The sequence below is a fragment of the Mesoplodon mirus genome, assembly GCF_964341445.2.
Source record: "Mesoplodon mirus genome assembly, chromosome: 3".
Classification (NCBI taxonomy): domain Eukaryota; kingdom Metazoa; phylum Chordata; class Mammalia; order Artiodactyla; family Ziphiidae; genus Mesoplodon; species Mesoplodon mirus.
Genome location: NC_138978.1, coordinates 116510714 through 116532117, shown reverse-complemented (window position 1 = coordinate 116532117; position 21404 = coordinate 116510714). Strand labels below are relative to the sequence as shown.

Genomic DNA, 21404 nt, shown 5'->3' with positions numbered 1-21404 from the left:
TTCCCCTTGTACTGAAACAATGCCAAGCTTCCTTGAGGCCTTAGTTTCGTCATCTGTAAAATGGGGATAATAATTAGTACCTACTTCATATGGTTGTTGTAAGGCCCCTCAAAACTGTTTCATGCCTCCTTGCCTTTGCACACAGTGTTCCTTTGCCTACAATACTCTTTCTATCTGGCTAATTTCTGCTTGTCTAATGAAGATTCAAGTCAAAGAACCCCTACCTGAATACCCAATCTCAGATGAATACCTCTCCCCTGTGCTCTGGCTTCCTGTGTGTTTCCCACTGGTAACACTTTTTACATGGAGGAAAACTGTCCTTCATCTCTCTTTATCACCAGTTCCTGGCTGCTGACTTTAAAAAAATGCACCACATGAGAGTTGCAAATTAAGTTTTATTTGAGGCAAAATCAGGACTATAGCCCGGGAGACAGCATCTCAGATAGCTCTGAGAAACTGCTCCAAAGAGGCAGGGGGGAAGGTCACTATATATGTGATTTTGGTGAAGGGGGAGTACATGCTATCAAGCTAGTCTCTAGTGAAGGTTACTGCTAGTCACAAGGAGCAGACGTCACCAAGAAGGATTTTAGTGCTTTTCTAGATATGAGGAGATACAAGAATTGGGCTCATAGGCTTCCCTGGTGGCACAGTGGTTGAGAGTCCGCCTGCCGATGCAGGGGACACGGGTTCGTGCCCCTGTCCGGGAAGATCCCACATGCCGCAGAGCAGCTGGGCCTGTGAGCCATGGCCGCTGTGCCTGCGCGTCCGGAGCCTGTGCTCTGCAATGGGAGAGGCCATAACAATGAGAGGCCCGCATACCGCAAAAAAAACCCCCAAAAAATCAGCTCCTGAAAATACCTAACTATCTGAAGACTTGTTCTGCCAGTTTTTCTCAGAGCACAGGATGCCTCATTTCTGTCCTCCACCCTGAACTCCTTTCAGGGGGTGTTGAAAATCAGCAGCTGCAGCAGCGCATGATCTAATCCTTGTAGAGGTGGATGGCAAGTGCCGGTTTGTAGTTGACGTGGCTCACCTGTGCTTGATTAAGGTTTAAAAAAAAGAAGGGGGTCTGCAGACCTGGGCTTAATACCAACTCTACTAATGGCTAGTTGGATGACATTGAGGAAATCATTTATCCTCTCTCAATCTCCCAATTCTCCCAAGGAGAAAGGACCAGGTGATCCTAGAAAGTTGTTTCCACTTCAAAACAACAAGCTTTTGGGAAGAGGAAAAGCAGCAAGATAGTCTTAGAAAATAAGAGAATATGTTATGAAATAGGATGTACCTCCCATTACTCTCCTTTTTTTCCTTTCTTTTAGAGGTGGTTTTCTACGGAGAAAGTCATTCCTAAGGACCATGCTCTCCCCAACCCCAGCTGGAGCAAGGACTTAAGACTCCTCTTTGACCAGTTCATGAAGAAATGTGAAGATGGCTCCTGGGAACGTTTGCCTTCATATAAAAGTAAATATACTCAAAAGAGTGAAGATTTCAAAACCTATTTTCTTGGTAGGAATAGCTACACTCCCATAAGGAATATTTAAATATCAAATAAAAAACTAAGAACAGATTGAAGTACTTGTTACCACTTGAAAAAGGAAGGAGGATAGTGCAGGGGGTTTGCTATATTCTCCAGTTTTATAGGCCAGAAGTCTCAATAAATTTCACAGACTGTGGGAGAGCATGAAGTCTGTTGCCATTAATAAGAATGCCCCCACCATGGCATCATCATCACCATTATCAGGAAGGGGCCCCAGAAAGCCTCCACCCTACCACATTCTCATCACCTTTCTGTCTTGAGGCTGTCATCACTAACCTCAGTTTACTGTTTATCCCAATATATGGCTCTGTCACCCTAAGAAGCTCAGAATACTCAAGTCATCCCCTCATCTCCCAGACTCTAAACTCCCAAGGCAAACTACCCCAGCTCCAACACATGCACATTGCACTTCCTGTCCTTTGTGTGTGTGTGTGTTTTAATTAATAGACTTCTATTTTTTAGTAGTTTCAGGTCTATAGAAAAAAGAGTGGAAAGAACAGAGTTCCCATATACCCCTTAATTCCTTCTGCCAGCTCTCCATTTATTAACATCTTGAGATAGTAAAGTACATTTGTTGTAATGGTGAGACTGTATTAATACATTAAAGTCCATAGTTTACATTAGGGTTCACTGTGTAATACTTGATGAGTTTTGACAAATGTATAATGACATATATCATATGGAATAGTTCCACTGCGTTAAAAATTCACTGTGTCCCCCATTCATCTGTCCCTCTTTCTCCCGAACCCTTGGCAACCACTGATCTTTTTACTCTCTCCATGGTTTTGCCTTTTCCAGAATACACACAGTATGTGGCCTTTTCAGATTGTTTTCTTTCACTTAATAATATACATTTATTAAGGTACATTTATTTTTTCCACAGCACTTAACACCATCTGGCATGCTTTGTGTTTATTTAACGGTGTGTCTCTCACCACTAGAGTGTTTGCTTCTGTCCACTTAAAAAAAAATGCACAATGTGAGAGTTGCGAGTTAAGTTTTATTTGGGGCAAAATGAGGACTGCAGCTCGGGAGACAGCATTTCAGATAGCTCTGAGAAACTGCTCCAGAGAGGTAGGGGGGAAGGTCAGTATATATGTGATTTTGGTGAAGGGGGAATGCATGCAATCAAGCATATATTTTTTTGCAGAAGGTTACTGCTAGTCACGAGGAGCAGACGTCACCACGAAGGATTTTAGTGCTTTTCTAGATATGAGGAGATACAAGAATTGGGCTCATAAAATCGGTCCTGAAAATATCTAACTATCTGAAAACCTATTCTGCCAGTTTTTCCCAGAGCACACAGCGCCTCATTTCTGCTCTCCACCCTGAACTCCTTTCAGGGGGTGTTGAAAGTCAGCAGCTGCAGCAGCGCATGATTTAATCCTTGTAAAGGGAGATGGTAAGTGCCAATGGCAAATGCCAATTTGTAGTTGACAGCGCCTCCTCATGGTCATAAATTCGACCATGATTTGGGAGGCATTTCATGACCATTTTGTCCCATGGTGCTAGGAAGGCTCATTCCTAGGTCTGGTGAAGACTTTGCTGATAGGCCACTCAGTGTGCTGTTACTGGACTAGGTCTTTTAACAGTAACTAAAGACTCTGGACCACCTGTCTTGCTAATCTGTTATGGTCCAGGAAAATTCCCTCTTGTTGTATCTTCCCATATCTAGAGTTACAGTATTACAATCATTGATCTCCTATAAAACTATATATTTTTGTTGGAGGCTCAGTCACACATTTGGTAATGCAAGAAACAACAATCTTGTAAAACAGGAAAAATGCAAATAACATAGCTAGCAATATTATTAAAGTCGTAAGTGAGAATTAAGCCAAGAACTTCCATTAGTACAGCCCAGTATATCTTCAGGTCACCTGACTTAGTCTGTTCTGTACCAATCGTTATCTTTCAGGGAAGTGGTATATTGTCACTGTCCATAAGGCTCCCAGCCCAATTTCCTAGTTACTACGCTGGTTATCCTTAGTATAATTTGATTGTTCCCAAGGTAAAAGGGTGCCTTGAAACTTAAATGACCATAGCCTGGTGTTAACCACATAAATCCATCCCATAATTGCGGGAGCTTTTATTCCTTGGCTGAAATTTTGCTGTTGCTCTGATTGAGCTTGAGTAACTTTAGAGGAAAATTCATTTTTTTATGGCCAGGGTCAAGGCGGGTATTATTAATTGTCTAGGTGAGGGGATCCCATCTAGTAATATCAAGAGTAGCCTAAACAGGACTGAACTTTCTTTCCTCTAAAATAAATGTCTTAAGGACCATCCAGTTAGAGCCTTGGAGTGGAGAAATGCACCAAAGTAATACAGAAGTGCTAGACACAGGTAACTGGACACAAACCCAACAAATGGATTGATTTTTTAAACTAGCATAGGATTGTGTCCATGATAGAAAACATTTGATTTATATGCAAAGGTCTGAGAAGTCAAGAAAACTTTATAAATGATTATACGAATCAGGTCCAGCATCTTGGGTAAGCTGTCTGCTTCTGATGTTGTCTTCTTCTCATCCTGGTGTGAGTGTAGTTTCCTCTGTTTGAGTGGTGTTTTAAGGTGAGTTTGAGGTCAGCAGTCCTCTCTATAGACCAGTCCGGTGCAGCAGCCCTTCTTAAGTGGGAAATATGAATCCAAGAGTGGATCCCTTTAGTTTTGCTGCACATGAGCTAGTTAAGGGTACCTGGTGAGGGCCTTTCCATCTGGGTTGTAGTGAGTCCTTTAAATGATGTCTTTTCCAATATACATAGTCCCCTGGTTGCAGGTCGTGGGGCAAATGATCTTCATCCAAAGATATATTACTGAGATAAGCTTCAAAAACAAACTTAGAGTGTGCTTTTAATAATACAATTTAACTTTATACCAATATAACATAACAACAAGGAACTATCCTGGAAGTGAGTCTTAGTAAATACAGACCTCCATTAACAAAACTGGGATTTAACATTCATTGAAACATCTTTTTCTCTCTAAAATTACCCTCATTTCTACCAAATATAACCAAATTAAGACTAATTTGTTTGCAAAATAAATCTGGTCTCAATAAACTTGGCCTGATGATTTATATAACTATAATTGATCATATAGGCTTTTTGCTTGCTGAAACTTTTATAAGGAGTCTCAGGCTGGACTTTTGAAATACTTCTCAGGGCTAAGAAAGTCACCAAGGGCTTATGACAGATTTCGCCTAACAGATCTAGGTGAATTCCTCCCTTTTCAAGGTCCCAAAATACCTTGAGTTTTCTGTACCTGTTAGTGAGGTAGCCTTCCTAAATTTATCTGATAAATCTACTGGCAACCTGAGAGTTTCCAGTGTCTGGAGGGGACAGATAGCAAAGATAAATGTTTCAATCCTGCTTACAAAGGTATAATTTACCAAATTACTATAAGTCATAATTAGTTTGAGGGGAAGGTTTTCCTTACACCTGGAAAACACAGATTTAAACCAGTAATTTTTCAGATAGAAACCATAAAATTTATAACCATATTCACCAGTTCATTCAGTCCTATGTAACTAATCCTTTTTGTTAACAGCTTTATAAAGCCATCAGGTTTTTCGTTAGAATTCTTCAATTTCTTACCCAGTTCAGCATTATGGTCTGAAAGTCAGAAACTTGTATTTATCCAAAAGTTCTTTGTATAAGTTTTCTTGAAGAGGAGGCATTTTTGCAAAGGCATTAGAGTGAAACCGTAAGTGTCTATAATGACAAAAAACTTAAGGCACATTTAAAATCTGATTACAATGCAATTAACAAAGAAACTTGGTTACTACTGTGACATACAACACTTTAAGATAATAACTAAATTATGACTGATAACATTTTACCAGGACATATCAGAATTTTAGGAACTCCATATAATTTCTAGGATATCTTTATTAGTAACATTTACCATACAGTGTAACCTAAGAAGATTTATTACTCATTTGACATTACTTCCCATGCAATTTAACATACCAAATGAATCTAATTAGTTTAACATCTCTCTTTGGGATGTATCAGGGGCCCTTTGAAGCATCCCAGAGTTAGCTAGAGGTCAAAAGGATGTCATTAAAATTTGATTTAGGAAGTTTTGTCAAAAAATATCAAAAAGGATTTAGAACACTCAGTCAGATAGGATCACAAGTCACTGTGAAACAATAGTTATTCACTTAGCCCAAGTAACAATAAAAGATTCCAAAGGCAAATACAGATCACTTAAAAGGTAAAGAAACTTGAAATCTGTTATCAAAGGCATTTCAACATTATCAGAAATCTTGCCCTCTTCAGAGAGAAAAACCAAATTCAAGTTTTGCACCCGCTTACTTTTGAAATTCATTTACGGGACTTTCCTGGTGTGCAGTGGTTAAGAATTCGCCTGCCAATGCAGGGGACACGGGTTCAAGCCCTGGCCTGGGAAGATCCCACGTGCCTCAGAGCAACTGAGCCCATGCGCCACAACTACTGAGCCTGCGCTCTAGAGCCCGCGAGCCACAACTACTGAGCCCACATGCCTAGAGTCCCCGTGCTCCGCAACAAGAGAAGCCACCACAATGAGAAGCCTGCACACCACAACAAAGAGTAGCCCCACCCACTGCAACTAGAGAAAGCCCACGCACAGCAACAAAGACCTAACATGGCCAAAAATCAATGAATAAATAAATAATAAAAAATAAATAAATAACATTCATTTACTCAATTAAATTTATTTTAACCTTAGTCAATCCAGGCCATGCACAGAACTCTTTTCTCAGGGTCCCGTTCCCACAAACCTTTTTATGACTTTCATATCCATCACTTTATTTCCCATTCAGAAACAGCCAGCTATAAGTCAGACCTACTTCCTTTTCCCTTAATAAAATGCAATTCCATTCCTCATGACTTCTTTACTGGAAACATACATCCTACTTTCCTACTGTATACTGAAATGTTTCCTTTATTATTTCTATTAGCTTTAGTTACATGTTTAAATTAGAATCCTCAGCTCTTAAAACCTTAATTTCTTGTGAAAACTAAGAAGTAAGCAATTATGAACTGTCCTTTACATTAGCATTCTGTAGATTGGTGAACATAAATAAAACCAGTGATATTTTCTAAAAACATTTGCTTTCTTTAGAGAATGTGGCACCAAACGTATTCATTTATAATTCTAAATACCTTTTGTTTCTCTGTAAAAGGAAACCAATGTTCAGTAATTAATATTTCAGTATCTTATTTTATTTGGGAATGACCTAGCTATTCAATAAGCTTCCATCACTTAACTTAATTTAGCACAACTCTACAATTTCAAGTTCCAGAATCTGGAGAGACTATTTTAGATACACATTCGTAAAGCATAATTATTCATAATGGAGTTTATCTAAAAGCTCCTATCTCATTTACATTTTCTTTCCTTAAAAGTTTCTTCACATCAAGTTACTTTCCCTGCTGACATATTTGTAACAGATATAACAATATTTTATTTAGCTTATATTACACCTAGGTACAATAAAAGTATTACACTTAATGTTGATGACTCTAAAAACATGTCTGTATTAATTAGATCAACAAACTTAAAACATTAATACCAGATATTAATTTAATACTGAATATTTCCCAGTTCACATGAACCTGAAATTCATTTAGGTTAATTGCTCTTGAATTTAGAATTGTTTGATTTGTGCTTACTTTTTTTTTGAATTTTATTTTATTTATTTTTTTATACAGCAGGTTCTTATTAGTTATCCATTTTATACATATTAGGGTATATATGTCAATCCCAATCTCCCAGTTCATCCCACCACCACCTCCCCAACCCCACCACTCTCCCCCCTTGGTGTCCATAAGTTTGTTCTCTACATCTGTTTCTCAATTTCTGCCCTGCAAACTGGTTCATCTGTACCGTTGTTCTAGGTTCCACATATATGCGTTAGTATACGATATTTATTTTTCTCTTTCTGACTTACTTCACTCTGTATGACAGTCTCTAAATCCATCCACATCTCTACAAATGACCCAATTTCGCTCCTTTTTATGGCAGAGTAATATTCCATTGTATATGTGTACCACATCTTTATCCATTTGTCTGTCAGTGGGCATTTAGGTTGCTTCCATGTCCTGGCTATTGTAAATAGTGCTGCAATGAACATTGGGGTGCATGTGTCTTTTTGAATTATGGTTTTCTCTGGGTATATGCCCAGTAGTGGGATTGCTGGGTCATATGGTAGTTCTATTTTTAGTTTTTTAAGGAACCTCCATACTGTTCTCCATAGTGGCTGTATCAATTTACATTCCCACCAACAGTGTAAGAGGATTCCCTTTTCTCCACACCCTCTCCAGCATTTGTTTGTAGATTTTCTGATGATGCCCATTCTAACTGGTGTGAGGTGATACCTCATTGTAGTTTGGATTTGCATTTCTCTAATAATTAGTGATGTTGAGCAGCTTTTCATGTGCTTCTTGGCCATCTGTATGTCTTCTTTGGAGAAATGTCTGTTTAGGTCTTCTGCCCATTTCTTGATTGGGTTGTTTTTTTAATATTGAGCTGCATGAGCTGTTTATATATTTTGGAGATTAGTCCTTTGTCCGTTGATTCATTTGCAAATATTTCTCCCATTCTGAGGGTTGTCTTTTCGTCTTGTTTGTAGTTTGCTTTGCTGCACAAAAACTTTCAAGTTTCATTAGGTCCCATTTGTTTATTTTTGTTTTTATTTCCATTATTCTAGGAGGTGGATCACAAAAGATCTTGCCATGATTTATGTCAAAGTGTTCTTCCTATGCTTTCCTCTAAGAGTTTTATAGTGTCCGGTCTTACATTTAGGTCTCTAATCCATTTTGAGTTTACTTCTGTGTATGGTGTTAGGGAGTGTTCTAATTTCATTCTTTTACATGTAGCTGTCCAGTTTTCCCAGCACCACTTATTAAACAGTCTTTTCTCCATTGTATATCTTTGCCTCCTTTGTCATAGATTAGTTGATCATAGGTGAGTGGGTTTATCTCTGGGCTTTCTATCCTGTTCCATTAATCTATATTTCTGTTTTTGTGCCAGTACCATATTGTCTTGATTACTATAGCTTTGTAGTATAGTCTGAAGTCAGGGAGTCTGATTCCTCCAGCTCCATTTTTTTCCCTGAAGACTGCTTTGGCCATTCGGGGTCTTTTGTGTCTCCATACAAATTTTAAGATTTTTTTTGTTCTAGTTCTGTAAAAAATGCTATTGGTAGTGTGATAGGGATTGAATTGAATCTTCAGATTGCTTTGGGTAGTGTAGTCATTTTCACAATATTGATTCTTCCAATCCAAGAACATGGTATATCTCTCCATCTGTTTGTATCATCTTTAATTTCTTTCATCAGTGTCTTATAATTTTCTGCATACAGGTCTTTTGTCTCCCTTGGTAGGTTTATTCCTAGGTATTTTATTCTTTTTGTTGCAGTGGTAAATGGGAGTGTTTCCTTAATTTCTCTTTCAGATTTTTCATCATTAGTATATAGGAATGCAAGACATTTCTGTGCATTAATTTTGTATCCTGCAACTTTACCAAATTCATTGATTACGTCTAGTAGTTTTCTGGTGGCATCTTTAGGATTCTCTATGTATAGTATCATGTCATCTGAAAACGGTGACAGTTTTACTTCTTCTTTTCCAATTTGTATTCCTTTTCTTTCTTTTTCTTCTCTGATTACCGTGGCTGAGACTTCCAAAACTATGTTGAATAATAGTGGTGAGAGTGGACATCCTTGTCTTGTTTCTGATCTTAGAGGCAATGCTTTCAGTTTTTCACCATTGAGAATGATGTTTGCTGTGGGTTTGTCATATATGGCCTTTATTATGTTGAGGTAGGTTCCCTCTATGCCCACTTTCTGGAGAGTTTTTTCATAAATGGGTGTTGAATTTTGTCAAAAGCTTTTTCTGCATCTATTGAGATGATCATATGGTTTTTATTCTTCAGTTTGTTAATATGGTGCATCACATTGATTGATTTGCGTATATTGAAGAATCCTTGCATCCCTGGGATAAATCCCACTTGATCATGGTGTATGATCCTTTTAATGTGTTGTTGGATTCTGTTTGCTAGTATTTTGTTGAGGATTTTTGCATCTATATTCATCAGTGATATTGGTCTGTAATTTTCTTTTTTTGTAGTATCTTTGTCTGGTTTTGGTATCAGGGTGATGGTGGCCTCATAGAATGAGTTTAGGAGTGTTCCTTCCTCTGCAGTTTTTTGGAAGAGTTTGAGAAGGATTGTTAGCTCTTCTCTAAATCTTTGATAGAATTCATCTGTGAAGCCATCTGGTCCTGGACTTTTGTTTGTTGGAAGATTTTTAATCACAGTTTCATTACTTGTGATTGGTCTGTTCATATTTTCTATTTGTTTCTGGTTCAGTCTTGGAAGGTTATACCTTTCTAAGAATTTGTCCATTAATTCCAGGTTGTCCACTTTATTGGCATAGAGTTGCTTGTAGTAGTCTCTTAGGATGCTTTGTATTTCTGCAGTGTCTGTTGTAACTTCTCCTTTTTCATTTCTAATTTTATTGATTTGAGTCCTCTCCCTCTTTTTCTTGATGAGTCTGGCTAATGGTTTATCAATTTTATTTATCTTCTCAAAGAACCAGCTTTTAGTTTTATTGATCTTTGCTATTGTTTTCTTTGTTTCTATTTCATTTATTTCTGCTCTGATCTTTATGATTTCTTTCCTTCTACTAACTTTGGGTATTGTTTGTTCTTCTTTTTCTAGTTCTTTTAGGTGTAAGATTAGATGGTTTATTTGAGATGTTTGTTGTTTCTTGAGGTAGGATTGTATTGTTACAAACTTTCCTCTTAGAACTGCTTTTGCTGTATCCCATAGGTTTTGGATCGTCATGTTTTCACTGTCATTTGTCTCTAGGTATTTTTGATTTCCTCTCTGATTTCTTCAGTGATCCTTTGGTTATTTAGTAACGTATTGTTTAGCCTCCATGTGTTTGTGGTTTTTTCCCTGTAATTGATTTCTAATCTCGTAGCGTTGTGGTCAGAAAAGATGCTTGATATGATTTCAATTTTCTTAAATTTTCTGAGGCTTGATTTGTGACCCAAGATGTGATCTATCCTGGAGAATGTTCCATGCGCACTTGAGAAGAAAGTGTTATCTGCTGTTTTTGGATGGAAGTCCTATAAATATCAATTAACTCTATCTGGTCTATTGTGTCATTTAAAGCTTGTGTTTCCTTATTAATTTTCTATCTGGAAGATCTGTCCATTGATGTAAGTGAGGTGTTGAAGTCCCCCACTATTTTTGTGTTACTGTCGATTTCCTCTTTTAGAGCTGTTAGCAGTTGCCTTATGTATTGAGGTGCTCATATGTTGGGTGCATATATATTTATAATTGTTATATCATCTTCTTCTATTGGTCCCTTGATCATTATGTAGTATCCTTCCTTGCCTCTTGTAACATTCTTTATTTTAAAGTCTATTTCACCTGATATGAGTATTGCTACTCCAGCTTTCTTTTGATTTCCATTTGCATGGAATATCTTTTTCCATCCCCTCATTTTCAGTCTGTATGGGTCCCTAGGTCTGAAGTGGGTCTCTTACAGACAGCATATATATGGGTCTTGTTTTTGTATCCATTCAGCCAGCCTGTGTCTTTTGGCTGGACCATTTAATCCATTCACATTTAAGGTAATTATCGATATGTATGTTCCTGTTACCATTTTCTTAATTATTTTGGGTTTGTTTTTGTGGGTCCTTTTCTTGTGTTTCCCACTTAGAGAAGTTCCTTTAGCATTTGTTGTAGAGCTGGTTTGGTGGTGCTGAATTCTTTTAGCTTTTGCTTGTCTGTAAAGCTTTTGATTTCTCCATCGAAACTGAATGAGATCCTTGCCGGGTAGAGTAATTTTGGTTGTCGGTTCTTCCGTTTCATCACTTTAAATATGTCATGCCACTCCCTTCTGGCTTGTAGAGTTTCTGCTGAGAAATCAGCTGTTAACCTTATGGGAGTTCCCTTGTATGTTATTTGTCATTTTTCCCTTGCTGCTTTCAGTAATTTTTCTTTGTTTTTAATTTTTGCCAATTTGATTACTATGTGTCTCGGCATGTTTCTCCTTGGGTTTATCCTGTATGGGACTCTCTGCACTTCCTGGACTTGGGTGGCTATTTCCTTTCCCATGTTAGGGAAGTTTTTGACTATAATCTGTTCAAATATTTTCTTGGGTCCTTTCTCTCTCTCTTCTCCTTCTGGGACCCCTATAATGCGAATGTTGTTGCATTTAATGTTGTCCCAGAGGTCTCTTAGGCTGTCTTCATTTCTTTTCATTCTTTTTTCTTTATTCTGTTCTGCAGCAGCGAATTCCACCATTCTGTCTTCCAGGTCACTTATCTGTTCTTCTGCCTCAGTTATTCTGCTATTGATTTCTTCTAGTGTAGTTTTCATTTCAGTTATTGTATTGTTTATCTCTGTTTGTTTGTTCTTTAATTCTTCTCGGTCTTTGTCAAACATTTCTTGCATCTTTTTTTTTTTTTTTTTTGGCGGTACGCAGGCCTCTGACTGTTGTGGCCTCTCCCGTTGCGGAGCACAGGCTCCGGACACGCAGGCTCAGTGGCCATGGCTCACGGGCCCAGCCGCTCTGCGGCATGTGGGATCCTCCCAGACCGGGGCACGAACCCACATCCCCTGCATCAGCAGGTGGACTCTCAACCACTGCGCCACCAGGGAAGCCCTCTTGCATCTTCTTGATCTTTGCCTCCATTCTTTTTCCGAGGTCCTGGATCATCTTCACTATCATTATTCTGAACTCTTTTTCTGGAAGGTTGCCTAGCTCCACTTCATTTATTTGGTTTTCTGGGGTTTTATCTTGTTCCTTCATCTGGTACATAGCCCTCTGCCTTTTCATCTTGTCTATCTTTTTGTGAATGTCAGTGCTTACTTTTTTTTAAGCCAATTATAGAGGTCATTTACAAATTAACCTCAGCAGCATTATCCAAAGAGACACACATACTGAGACATACATATATCTAGACAGACACAACCAGAGATCTGTATAGCTTCATTTTCTAAACTTAGTCATGAATCAGGTATCAAAATATAAAACTCAGTAGTTTATAACTAACAGTTGGAATAAGAGAGAATTTTAAAGGCTTTGTTCCCTGTATTTTCCTCAGATTCAGGACTTAGAGATGGTCTGTATAAGATAATTGTTCCTGAGAGCCCTAGTTTCAAGGCATAGGGAGAGAAAATCAAGTTCTCCTAGTAGGACTTGTTCCTCAGAGTCAGAATTCTGAAGAGATATGTTTCTGTTTTGGGGAGGTTTTTTTCCTTCAAGCTAGCTTTCTCTACTAGTTGGGAATTAAATGGGGGTTGGTTAACCTTCGACTGGCATTGTGTACTTAACTGGCACAATTGAAGGTTCATAATTTTCATAGATACCCCTTTTCTTTCTTTTTAATGGTTTTGAAAAGTTGGTCTGATATAGTTTCAAGTAATTAATTGTTGGTTTCCTGAAAAAAAGTTACTCTATCATTTCCTCTTTTAGAAGCTTCTAGATACCAATCAAAGTAAGCATTCCTTTCAGTCTGTTTGATCTCATGGCTGGCTTTTTTCTAACTGTGTGTGCAAAAATATTAATTTTGGAATATCAAAAGAACCTCAGGGCTTCCCAGGTGGCGCAGTGGTTGAGGGTCCACCTGCTGATGCAGGGGACACGGGTTCGTGCCCAGGTCCAGGAAGCTCCCACATGCCGCGGAGCGGCTGGGCCCGTGAGCCATGGCCGCTGAACCTGTGCGTCCAGAGCCTGTGCTCAGCAACGGGAGAGGCCACAACAGTGAGAGGCCCGCGTACCGCAAAAAAAAAGAACCCCAGTTTGGTCATTTTAGGTTGAGATCTCCTTTGGTATATTTCCCCAATTAAGTAGGTACTTGCAAATATGAGTTTTGTACATACATAAACCTGCCTGGAGTGTTAGTCAGAGGCTGGCTTTCTGATGCCCCTTGTTTCTGTGTTTGAGAGGCTCTATCTCCCATTTTAAGTTGAATTTGTCAGGGATAAAATTTACTAGTGAAATTGTGTGGTGGGCCAGTGTGCTGCTTGTGAGCTTAGCTCCTCTAGGCATCACCTCAGAGTTGTTTCAGCCCTCTTATATGTCTCAGTTTCTCCCTTCAGTGGTCTAATGCCACTGCAGGTGCTCGGATCACTGAATGGCCAATTCTTATGCATGCCTCTGGATGAGGAAGCCTTTTAATTAATGAGTAGGTTTCCCTATGGGATCACTGCATGGCATTAGGACTCTGCCTCCACCACTCCCGTAAATTTCTCAGTCACCTGAGAAAGCCAGAACAAGCCGGGAGGAGTCTTGTGCCCTTTCTTGGGAGCAAAGCTCTCATGTAATATCTTCACTTTTATCTTGACATTCTGTTAAGGCAGCTGAACTGAGGAAAAGCATCAGATCAGCCTCTTACCTAACCACTCAGTGCAGACCACTCAGTCTCCTACACCTGAGCAAACCCTGGTATCTTTCAACCAGCTCCCCCTCCACAGTATCTTTCACCTGGGTGGGTATTCCCTGGCATCTTTCAACCAAGCCTCCCCCAGTATCTTTCAACTGGGTGGATATTTCCCTGGTATCTTTTAACTAGGGCCCCCACCCTGTATCTTTCAACTGGGAGGAGGCAGGTACCTGCTACTCTGCCAAATAAAACTCAGGATCATCAACCAACATGAGAGACCTGAGAACCAGGAGAGACTTACCCAAATTCATCTGGACTCTCCAAGGAAGCAGATGGGTGCAAGGGGTCTCTGCTGGTACCAAGGCTCCGGTTCCTCGTAGAGTTTAGGCGAAGGAGAGAAGTCCACTCTGGGTCCCTTCGTGGTCGCCATAAAACTGTCAACTTGGAAAAAAAATGCACAACATGAGAGTTGCAAGTTAAGTTTTATTTTGGGCAAAATGAGGACTGCAGCCCAGGAGACAGCATTTCAGATTAGCTCTGAAAAACTGCTCCAAAGAGGTAGGGGAGGAAGGTCAGTACATATGTGATTTTGGTGGAGGGGGAATGCATGCAGTTGAGCGAGTCTCTAGTGAAGGTTACTGCTAGTCACAAGGAGCAGACGTCACCGTGAAGGATTTTAGTGCTTTTCTAGATATGAGGAGATACAAGAATTGGGCTCATAAAATTGGCTCCTGAAAATATCTAACTATCTGAAGACCTTTTCTACCAGTTTTTCCCAGAGCACAGGATGTCTCATTTCTGCTCTCCACGCTGAACTCCTTTCAGGGGGTGTCGAAAATCAGCAGCTGCAGCAGCACATGATTTAATCCTTGTAGAGGTGGATGTCGAGTGCCAATGGAAAATACCAATTCATAGTTGACATTTCATAAGGGCAGAGATTTTTGTATGTTTTATTCCCCACTATATCTCCAGTGCTTAAAACAGTACCTGATACATAGTAAGTGCCTTATACATATTTGCAGGATGAAGAAAGATAAGAAGGAGGGGAAGAAACACACACCAGGGAACCTGCTTAAGATGCTCTACTTGTTTTTTTTTTTACCTAAAATCTCTTCCCTCCTGTAGTGAACACTCTAGTGATGAGAGACAAACCACTAAAAACGAAAACAAAGTAGGTCAGATGGTGATACATGTTGTGAAAAAAATAAATGCACTTTAATAACAACAAAAAAAAGGAGATCCCTCATATAGGAATTGGGAGGAACAGTGGACTGCCTTCTTTTCTGCCCGTTGCTTTCTTTAAAAAAGAAAAAAGAAAAACCAGAAATTTATTAGCACATATACCTCATGTATACCTGGGAGATGCCCAGGGAAAAGTGAGTAACTCCCCGAGGTAGCCTAAGCCACCAGTTTGTTTTTTGTTATTAATTAATTTATTTATTTATTTACTTTTGGCTGCATTGTGTCTTTGCTGCTGCGTGCAGGCTTTCTCTAGTTGCGGGGAGTGGGGCTACGCTTCGTTGCAGTGCATGGGCTTCTCATTGCGGTGGCTTCTCTTGTTGTGGAGCACAGGCTCTAGGCACATGGGCTTCAGTAGTTGTGGCATGCAGGCTCTGTAGTTGTGGCTCACAGGCTCTAGAGTGCAGGCTCAGTAGTTGTGGCTTGCGGGCTTAGTTGCTCTGTGGCATGTGGGATCTTCCCAGACCAGGGCTCAAACCTGTGTCCCCTGCATTGGCAGGTGGATTCTTAACCACTGTGCCACCAGGAAGTCCTAAACCACCAGTTTAAATACCATTTTCAGCTAAATACAAAAGGAGGGTGTTGAGGGTAGGGGGCATTGTGAAGAGATTACCAGGAAAAGATGTAAATTGTTGCTTTCTCCATTGAAAACATTCTCTTGTGATTTAGAGTTGTTCTTCTCTTCCTGGTACTGAGAGGGAGACACCCATACCAATGGAGATTTCCTTTATAAATGTAAATTTTCCTTGCAAAAGGTTAACCGCAGTTGTTTTGGAATAGAAAACGGTTTGGGAGCTACAACTATAGTCTTAACCTTTCTCTGTCTTCTCTTGCTTTCTATTTTAAACCTTACAGCCAGTCATCTGGACTTAATTTGAACCCCTCCAATCATGGAGTACTTGGGATTGGGGTGCTTTTTTCATTTTGGACAGCTCTAACTGTATTGAGCTATAATCTCTCTTGTACTTTCATCCATTCAGTTAGTTCTACCATCTAGGAACACACAGAATAAGTATAATCCTTTCATTTGGTATCGTTTTATATGGATTAGAATACATCAATACATATTGGAATTTAGGAATCAGATCTATGTATCTCACTCCTGTGTACCTGCCAATTCTCATTGCCAGGCCAATCTTCTCTTTTGTTTTCTGGCTTTTTTCCCAGAAGGTATTTCAGTCTCCTTCACATTCCTAGTTGCTTTTCCCAGGACATGTTCCAGTTTCTCAGATCCTTAGTATATGCTTCTCAGAACTAAGATTGAAACTCAAATTATGGTTTTTCCATGCAGAGTAAGACATTAGCACTAAGTAGGATAGCCACGTCACACTGTTGACAGACAGTCAGCTAACACCCTGTGTCTTTCATTTGAATTATTTGTCTCCCCTCTTCTGCACCTATGTGGCTGACTTACTGAGCCTAACTGAAGAACATTATATATATACCTAATATATATACATTCTTCATTTTTAGAGTCAGCCTGTAAAGACCTTTTTGCTTTCTTATTCGCAACGTCCCTTATGTATTAATTCAACAACTATCTGTTGAGTTTCTGTACTGTGCAAAGTGTTGTATTCCTGAAACAAGCCTGAGTACATAGATAGGGTTCCTGACTGCATGAAGCTTATACAGATATTTCTTATTTTACTCATCTAAACATACCTTTAGTAGGTGTTTGGGGATTGTGATCTTTGGAGGGTTTTTTCTTTGTTTTTTTTTCTTTTGGCCACGCCACGCAGCTTGCGGGATCTTAGTTCCGTGACCAGGGATGGAACGCGTGCCCCCGGCATTGGGAGCACAGAGCCCTAACCACTGGACCGCCAGGGAACTCCCATGATGTTTTTTTTTTTAATGACCTCAAGTAGGCCCTTAACATTGCCTGACAATCATATTTCATTTTTCCCTCATCTACTCACTCTCCTGCTCTCCTAGATGACTATTTCCTACCTTCTTTTTCTCAAGCCTCACTCTCAGCTGATCTTGTCTCCTGTTTCACAGAAAATAAAAGCAATCAGAAGAGAATTTCCAAGCAACCCCTGCCTCATTTACCCTCTTCCCTGCGTCTGTGCCTGATGTTCTGCTTTTTCCTGTTATGAATGAACTGACCATACTCTTATGAGAGGCCAAGCCTTCTATTGGTACACTGTACTCTATCCCTTTAGCCTACTTAAGGATATCCCTCTCTGCTAGATCTTTCTCATCAGTGTACAGACATGCCACAACTGGGTTTCTCTCTTCCTGGTCTCTCTTAAACCTCTCCAAGCAGACTCTCACTCCCACCACTCCATCAGACCTACTGTCACCAGTGACCTTCATGTTACTAACCAATGACCTTGCTCAGCTCTTGGCACAGCTGATAACTCCTTTCTCCTTGAATTTGGCTTCCAGGACACCACAGTCTTCTACTTCACTGGTTCTTCCTTTTTAGTTTCTTTTGCCAGTTCCTCCTTGTCCTCAAACTTAATGTTAGGGTGCCCCATGTCTCAATCCTTAGTACTCCTTGCTTCACTAAACTCTGTTGGTAATCTCATTCAGTCACACGGCTTTAGAGGCCATCCAAAAGCTGACAACTTAACTAATTTCATGGCTGAAATATAGTGAGTGGGTTCAAATTCTGGTTCTACAACTTAAAGCTGTGTGACCTTGGGCAAGTTACTTTACCTTTTCTTGCCTCAGTTTCCTCATGGTATTTGCTGAATACTTCAATATTTGCTGAAGAAATGAATGAAACGGGGGCTTCCCTGGTAATGCAGTGGTTGGGAATCTGCCTGCTGGTGCAGGGGACAGGTTCAGTCCCTGGTCCAGGAAGATCCCACATGCCACGGAGCAACTAGGCCCTTACGCCACAACTACTGAAGCTCACGTGCTCTAGGGCCCTCAAACCACACTACCGAGCCCACGCATCGCAACTACTGAGGCCATGTGCTGCAACTACTGAAGCCCACGCACCTAGAGCCCACGCTCTGCAACAAGAGAAGCCACCAAAATGAGAAGTCCACGCACCTCAACAAAGCGTAACCCCTGTTCACCGCAACTAGAGAAAGCCCGTGCAGCAATGCAGACCCAACACAGCCAGAGAAATGAGTGAAACAAAAATAAAACTACCTTAACCAAGAAAAATGGTAGAGTTTGTAAGTTTCTTTATAGAACCACCAATATAGAGAGAAATAAGAATTAACTCTGTTTTACGAATGAAGGGGAAAATTAGTAATTTTTGTTACTAATTCCATTCTAACTGTCATATCACAAAATTAATTGAATGTCCTTAAAAATTAATTGAATGTCTGGCTTCTACTCTAATAGCTCTATTGAAATTTCTTCACTTAAGCCCCTAGCGACCTAATTGCCGTATTTTGTGGGCATTGTTCAGCCCTTACTGTGCTGGACCTAACTGTTAATCTCATTCTCCTTGAAATGTTTTGTCTCTTGGCTTTCACAAACCTCTGACCAATTTTCCCTTTCTCCTTCTACCCACTCCTTAAACGTCAGTAGTTTCCAGGGTTCAGTTCCCACATGTTTCTGCTCATCCCTTCATCCAACCTAACTATCGTCTCTTGTCGGAAACTTGACCCTCTCAGAAGAGGGAGGAGTTTGAGGTCCTCCTTGCTACCCATACTTGCTTTCAAATTATTATTTCCCCTGCTTCTTAGAAAACCCCAATTCCTTTTGAGGTTTATACCATCTCACTTTTTCCGACTTTGTCACCCTCAACTTCCTCTTCTTATAGCTGTCATCTACCAACCTTTCCCTATATGTTGAGTATTTCAGCACCTGGTTAACTGTTTTCCTCTCTACCCAACTCTATTCACCATTCTCAGCAACCCACCCTCCACACCATGGCTCCTCAGTTTATTTACCTTCTCATCACCTATGACCTTTCTTTTGCACAGCCCCAGCAGTGCACTCCTGAGGACATCTTGAGCCTTATCATCTTCAGAAAGGTCACAACCTCCAAATCCACACATTTAGACATCCTTTTTCTGACCACAACCTTTTTCCTTCCAGCTTACTTGTTCAAAGCCCCCACAGAAAAAATTCTTTGGCCTCATTAAGACCTTCAGTTCATTGAGTCCTCTACTTTCTCATTGTCCCCATAGCCATCTTTTAGCTGAACTTCTGTAGTGTACTTATCTAGGAAAACACCGGCCCTGGATGAATCTAAACATCTGCCATCTCTTATTTGCACAGGCCCTCATGTAGCTGAACATAGCTGGAGAAAATCACCCCACCAAGCAGAAAAGTTTGGTGATTGTGATTTTATAGTGTTTCAGTGATCTTCTCACTCATCTTTCTTATCCCCCTCCTTTCGTCCAGCTAGCAGAGTGATTCAAAATTCAAATCTGATCATGTTACTCCTCTGCTACCTTCAGTGTTATCCCATGTCTTAAAAGATCAGTTCCTCTCAGATTTTAACATGAATATGAAGCACCTGGTAATCTTGTTAAAATGTAGGTTCAGCTTCAGTAGGTCAGGGGTAGAGCCTGATTTTCTGCATTTCTAACAGACTTCCCCACCATCTTTATTTTTCCCATTTTTATGAGGTAACCTCAAGGCTTAGTAATCTAAACCAGAAATTTTGAACTCCTAACTAAAAAATTAGAAGGGTTTGATGCCTATCTTATCCTGAAGTCCCAGAGTGTTAGAGTTGGAACAGATCTTAGAGGTCATTTAGGTTTATCTCCTCACTGTATGGATAAAGTATGGAGAAGGGAGCAAATTCTAGGCCAAAGCTAAGTCATGAAAAATTTCCCAACTTCCAGGACAAGGTTCTTTTCTACTGTACCACGAGACTGATTCTCAATTTTAAGTTTCTTTGTCTGGCCCTCCAAATCATTCAGTTTCTCAACCACTGCTAGAGCTCATATAGTGTGTGCCTATCTGCCAGTTGTTGAGCACACAAAGTCCAAGAGACAGGATGCCTGCCCCCAGATGCTCAAGTCCTAAATAATATCCTCCCTTGTCCTCCCCACTTCTCCCAGATCTTCTCATCTCATACCCTTTTCCAAGTTTGTAAATGTAAATTTGGTATCAATAAAAGAATCAGCGTTAGACATGGCAAATCATGATGAGCTGTGAAAGAAAGCTAAGAGTTTGGGGAATTAAATCTTAAAATGGGTATGAAAGAACAAACATGCCCTTCCCTCAGCAGTAGCTTTCAGTCTTTATTCTGAAATTACCTACATTTTGACTCACAACCCAGAACACACAACTTGTGCATAGTTGTATAATTGAAAAAACATATCTAAATGAGCACACTAGTACTTATCCAGGATATATGTGAAGCATTCATTTTCTTTTTAAAGTCTGCTTACAACCCACTAATTTGATGTCATGAACCCTAATGGTTCTAACCCTGAGTTGGAGACTCAGGAGTCATAATCACATTGAATACTGGGCTGACCTGCCTCTGTTTCTGATTCAGTATGATAACTGTCTTCTGCTCAGGCTAAACTCATGTCTGCAAGGAAAACCTCTCTACTGTTACATTACTCACTTTCTTTAAATCTCATTTAAATCACACTTATTCTAAGAAGGATTTCTGTCTATACCTTACTATTTTATTCCATATACCCTTTGTATTTATGTACTATATTTCCTGATTGCCATGTGTTAGTACTTTGTTTTGATTTCATTTATTTTTACTATGTTCCCAGTTAGACTGATTCCACTGGAGCAAAGATCCTGTATTCTGTTTCTTTGGGACCCTCCCAGCCCCTTCAGTTTTGCACCTGGTTGGCATTTTAATCAATCATCCACTGACCTGTGATTCTTGCAGGGTACAGATATTTGTCTCTGTCATGGTATTTTTCTCATACCTGTTTCTCATGTGCCCATCCACTTCATTTGCTTACAGACTCAAAGCTTGTGAAAGATCAACTGTCACAGGCCCAGCTCTTCACCAGAGGCTATGAGGATGGCCTGGGCTTTGAATATGTGATGTTCTATAATGATGATGAGAAAAGGACAGTTTGCTTGTTTCAAGGAGGTCCTTATCTGCAAGGGGTACCTGGGTAAGAATGATAGCCTCGAAATGTGGATCTAAGAGGTTGTTATCTTATAGTATCACCCTGTATCCATGGACTACAATGAAGACATTAAAGTGGTAATGTAGATTTATATTTATTGACATGGATAGATGTTTACTGTAAATTATTCAATGACAAAAGTATAGGACATAGGGCAAAAGAGTATAATTTTAGAGAGTATCATTAACATGTTAATATTGGTTTGTCACTAGATAG

At 39.8% G+C, this 21404-nt stretch overlaps 1 protein-coding gene across 1 annotated transcript in view; it reads left to right on the top strand.

Moving 5' to 3' along the window:
* Positions 1–21404, top strand: part of THEM4 (thioesterase superfamily member 4) — a 45887-nt gene that overhangs the window by 7830 nt on the left and 16653 nt on the right. The window contains 3 exon segments of the mRNA XM_082613175.1: positions 1320–1461; positions 21017–21172; positions 21175–21262. Of these exon segments, the coding sequence (XP_082469301.1) occupies positions 1320–1461; positions 21017–21172; positions 21175–21262 (386 nt within the window).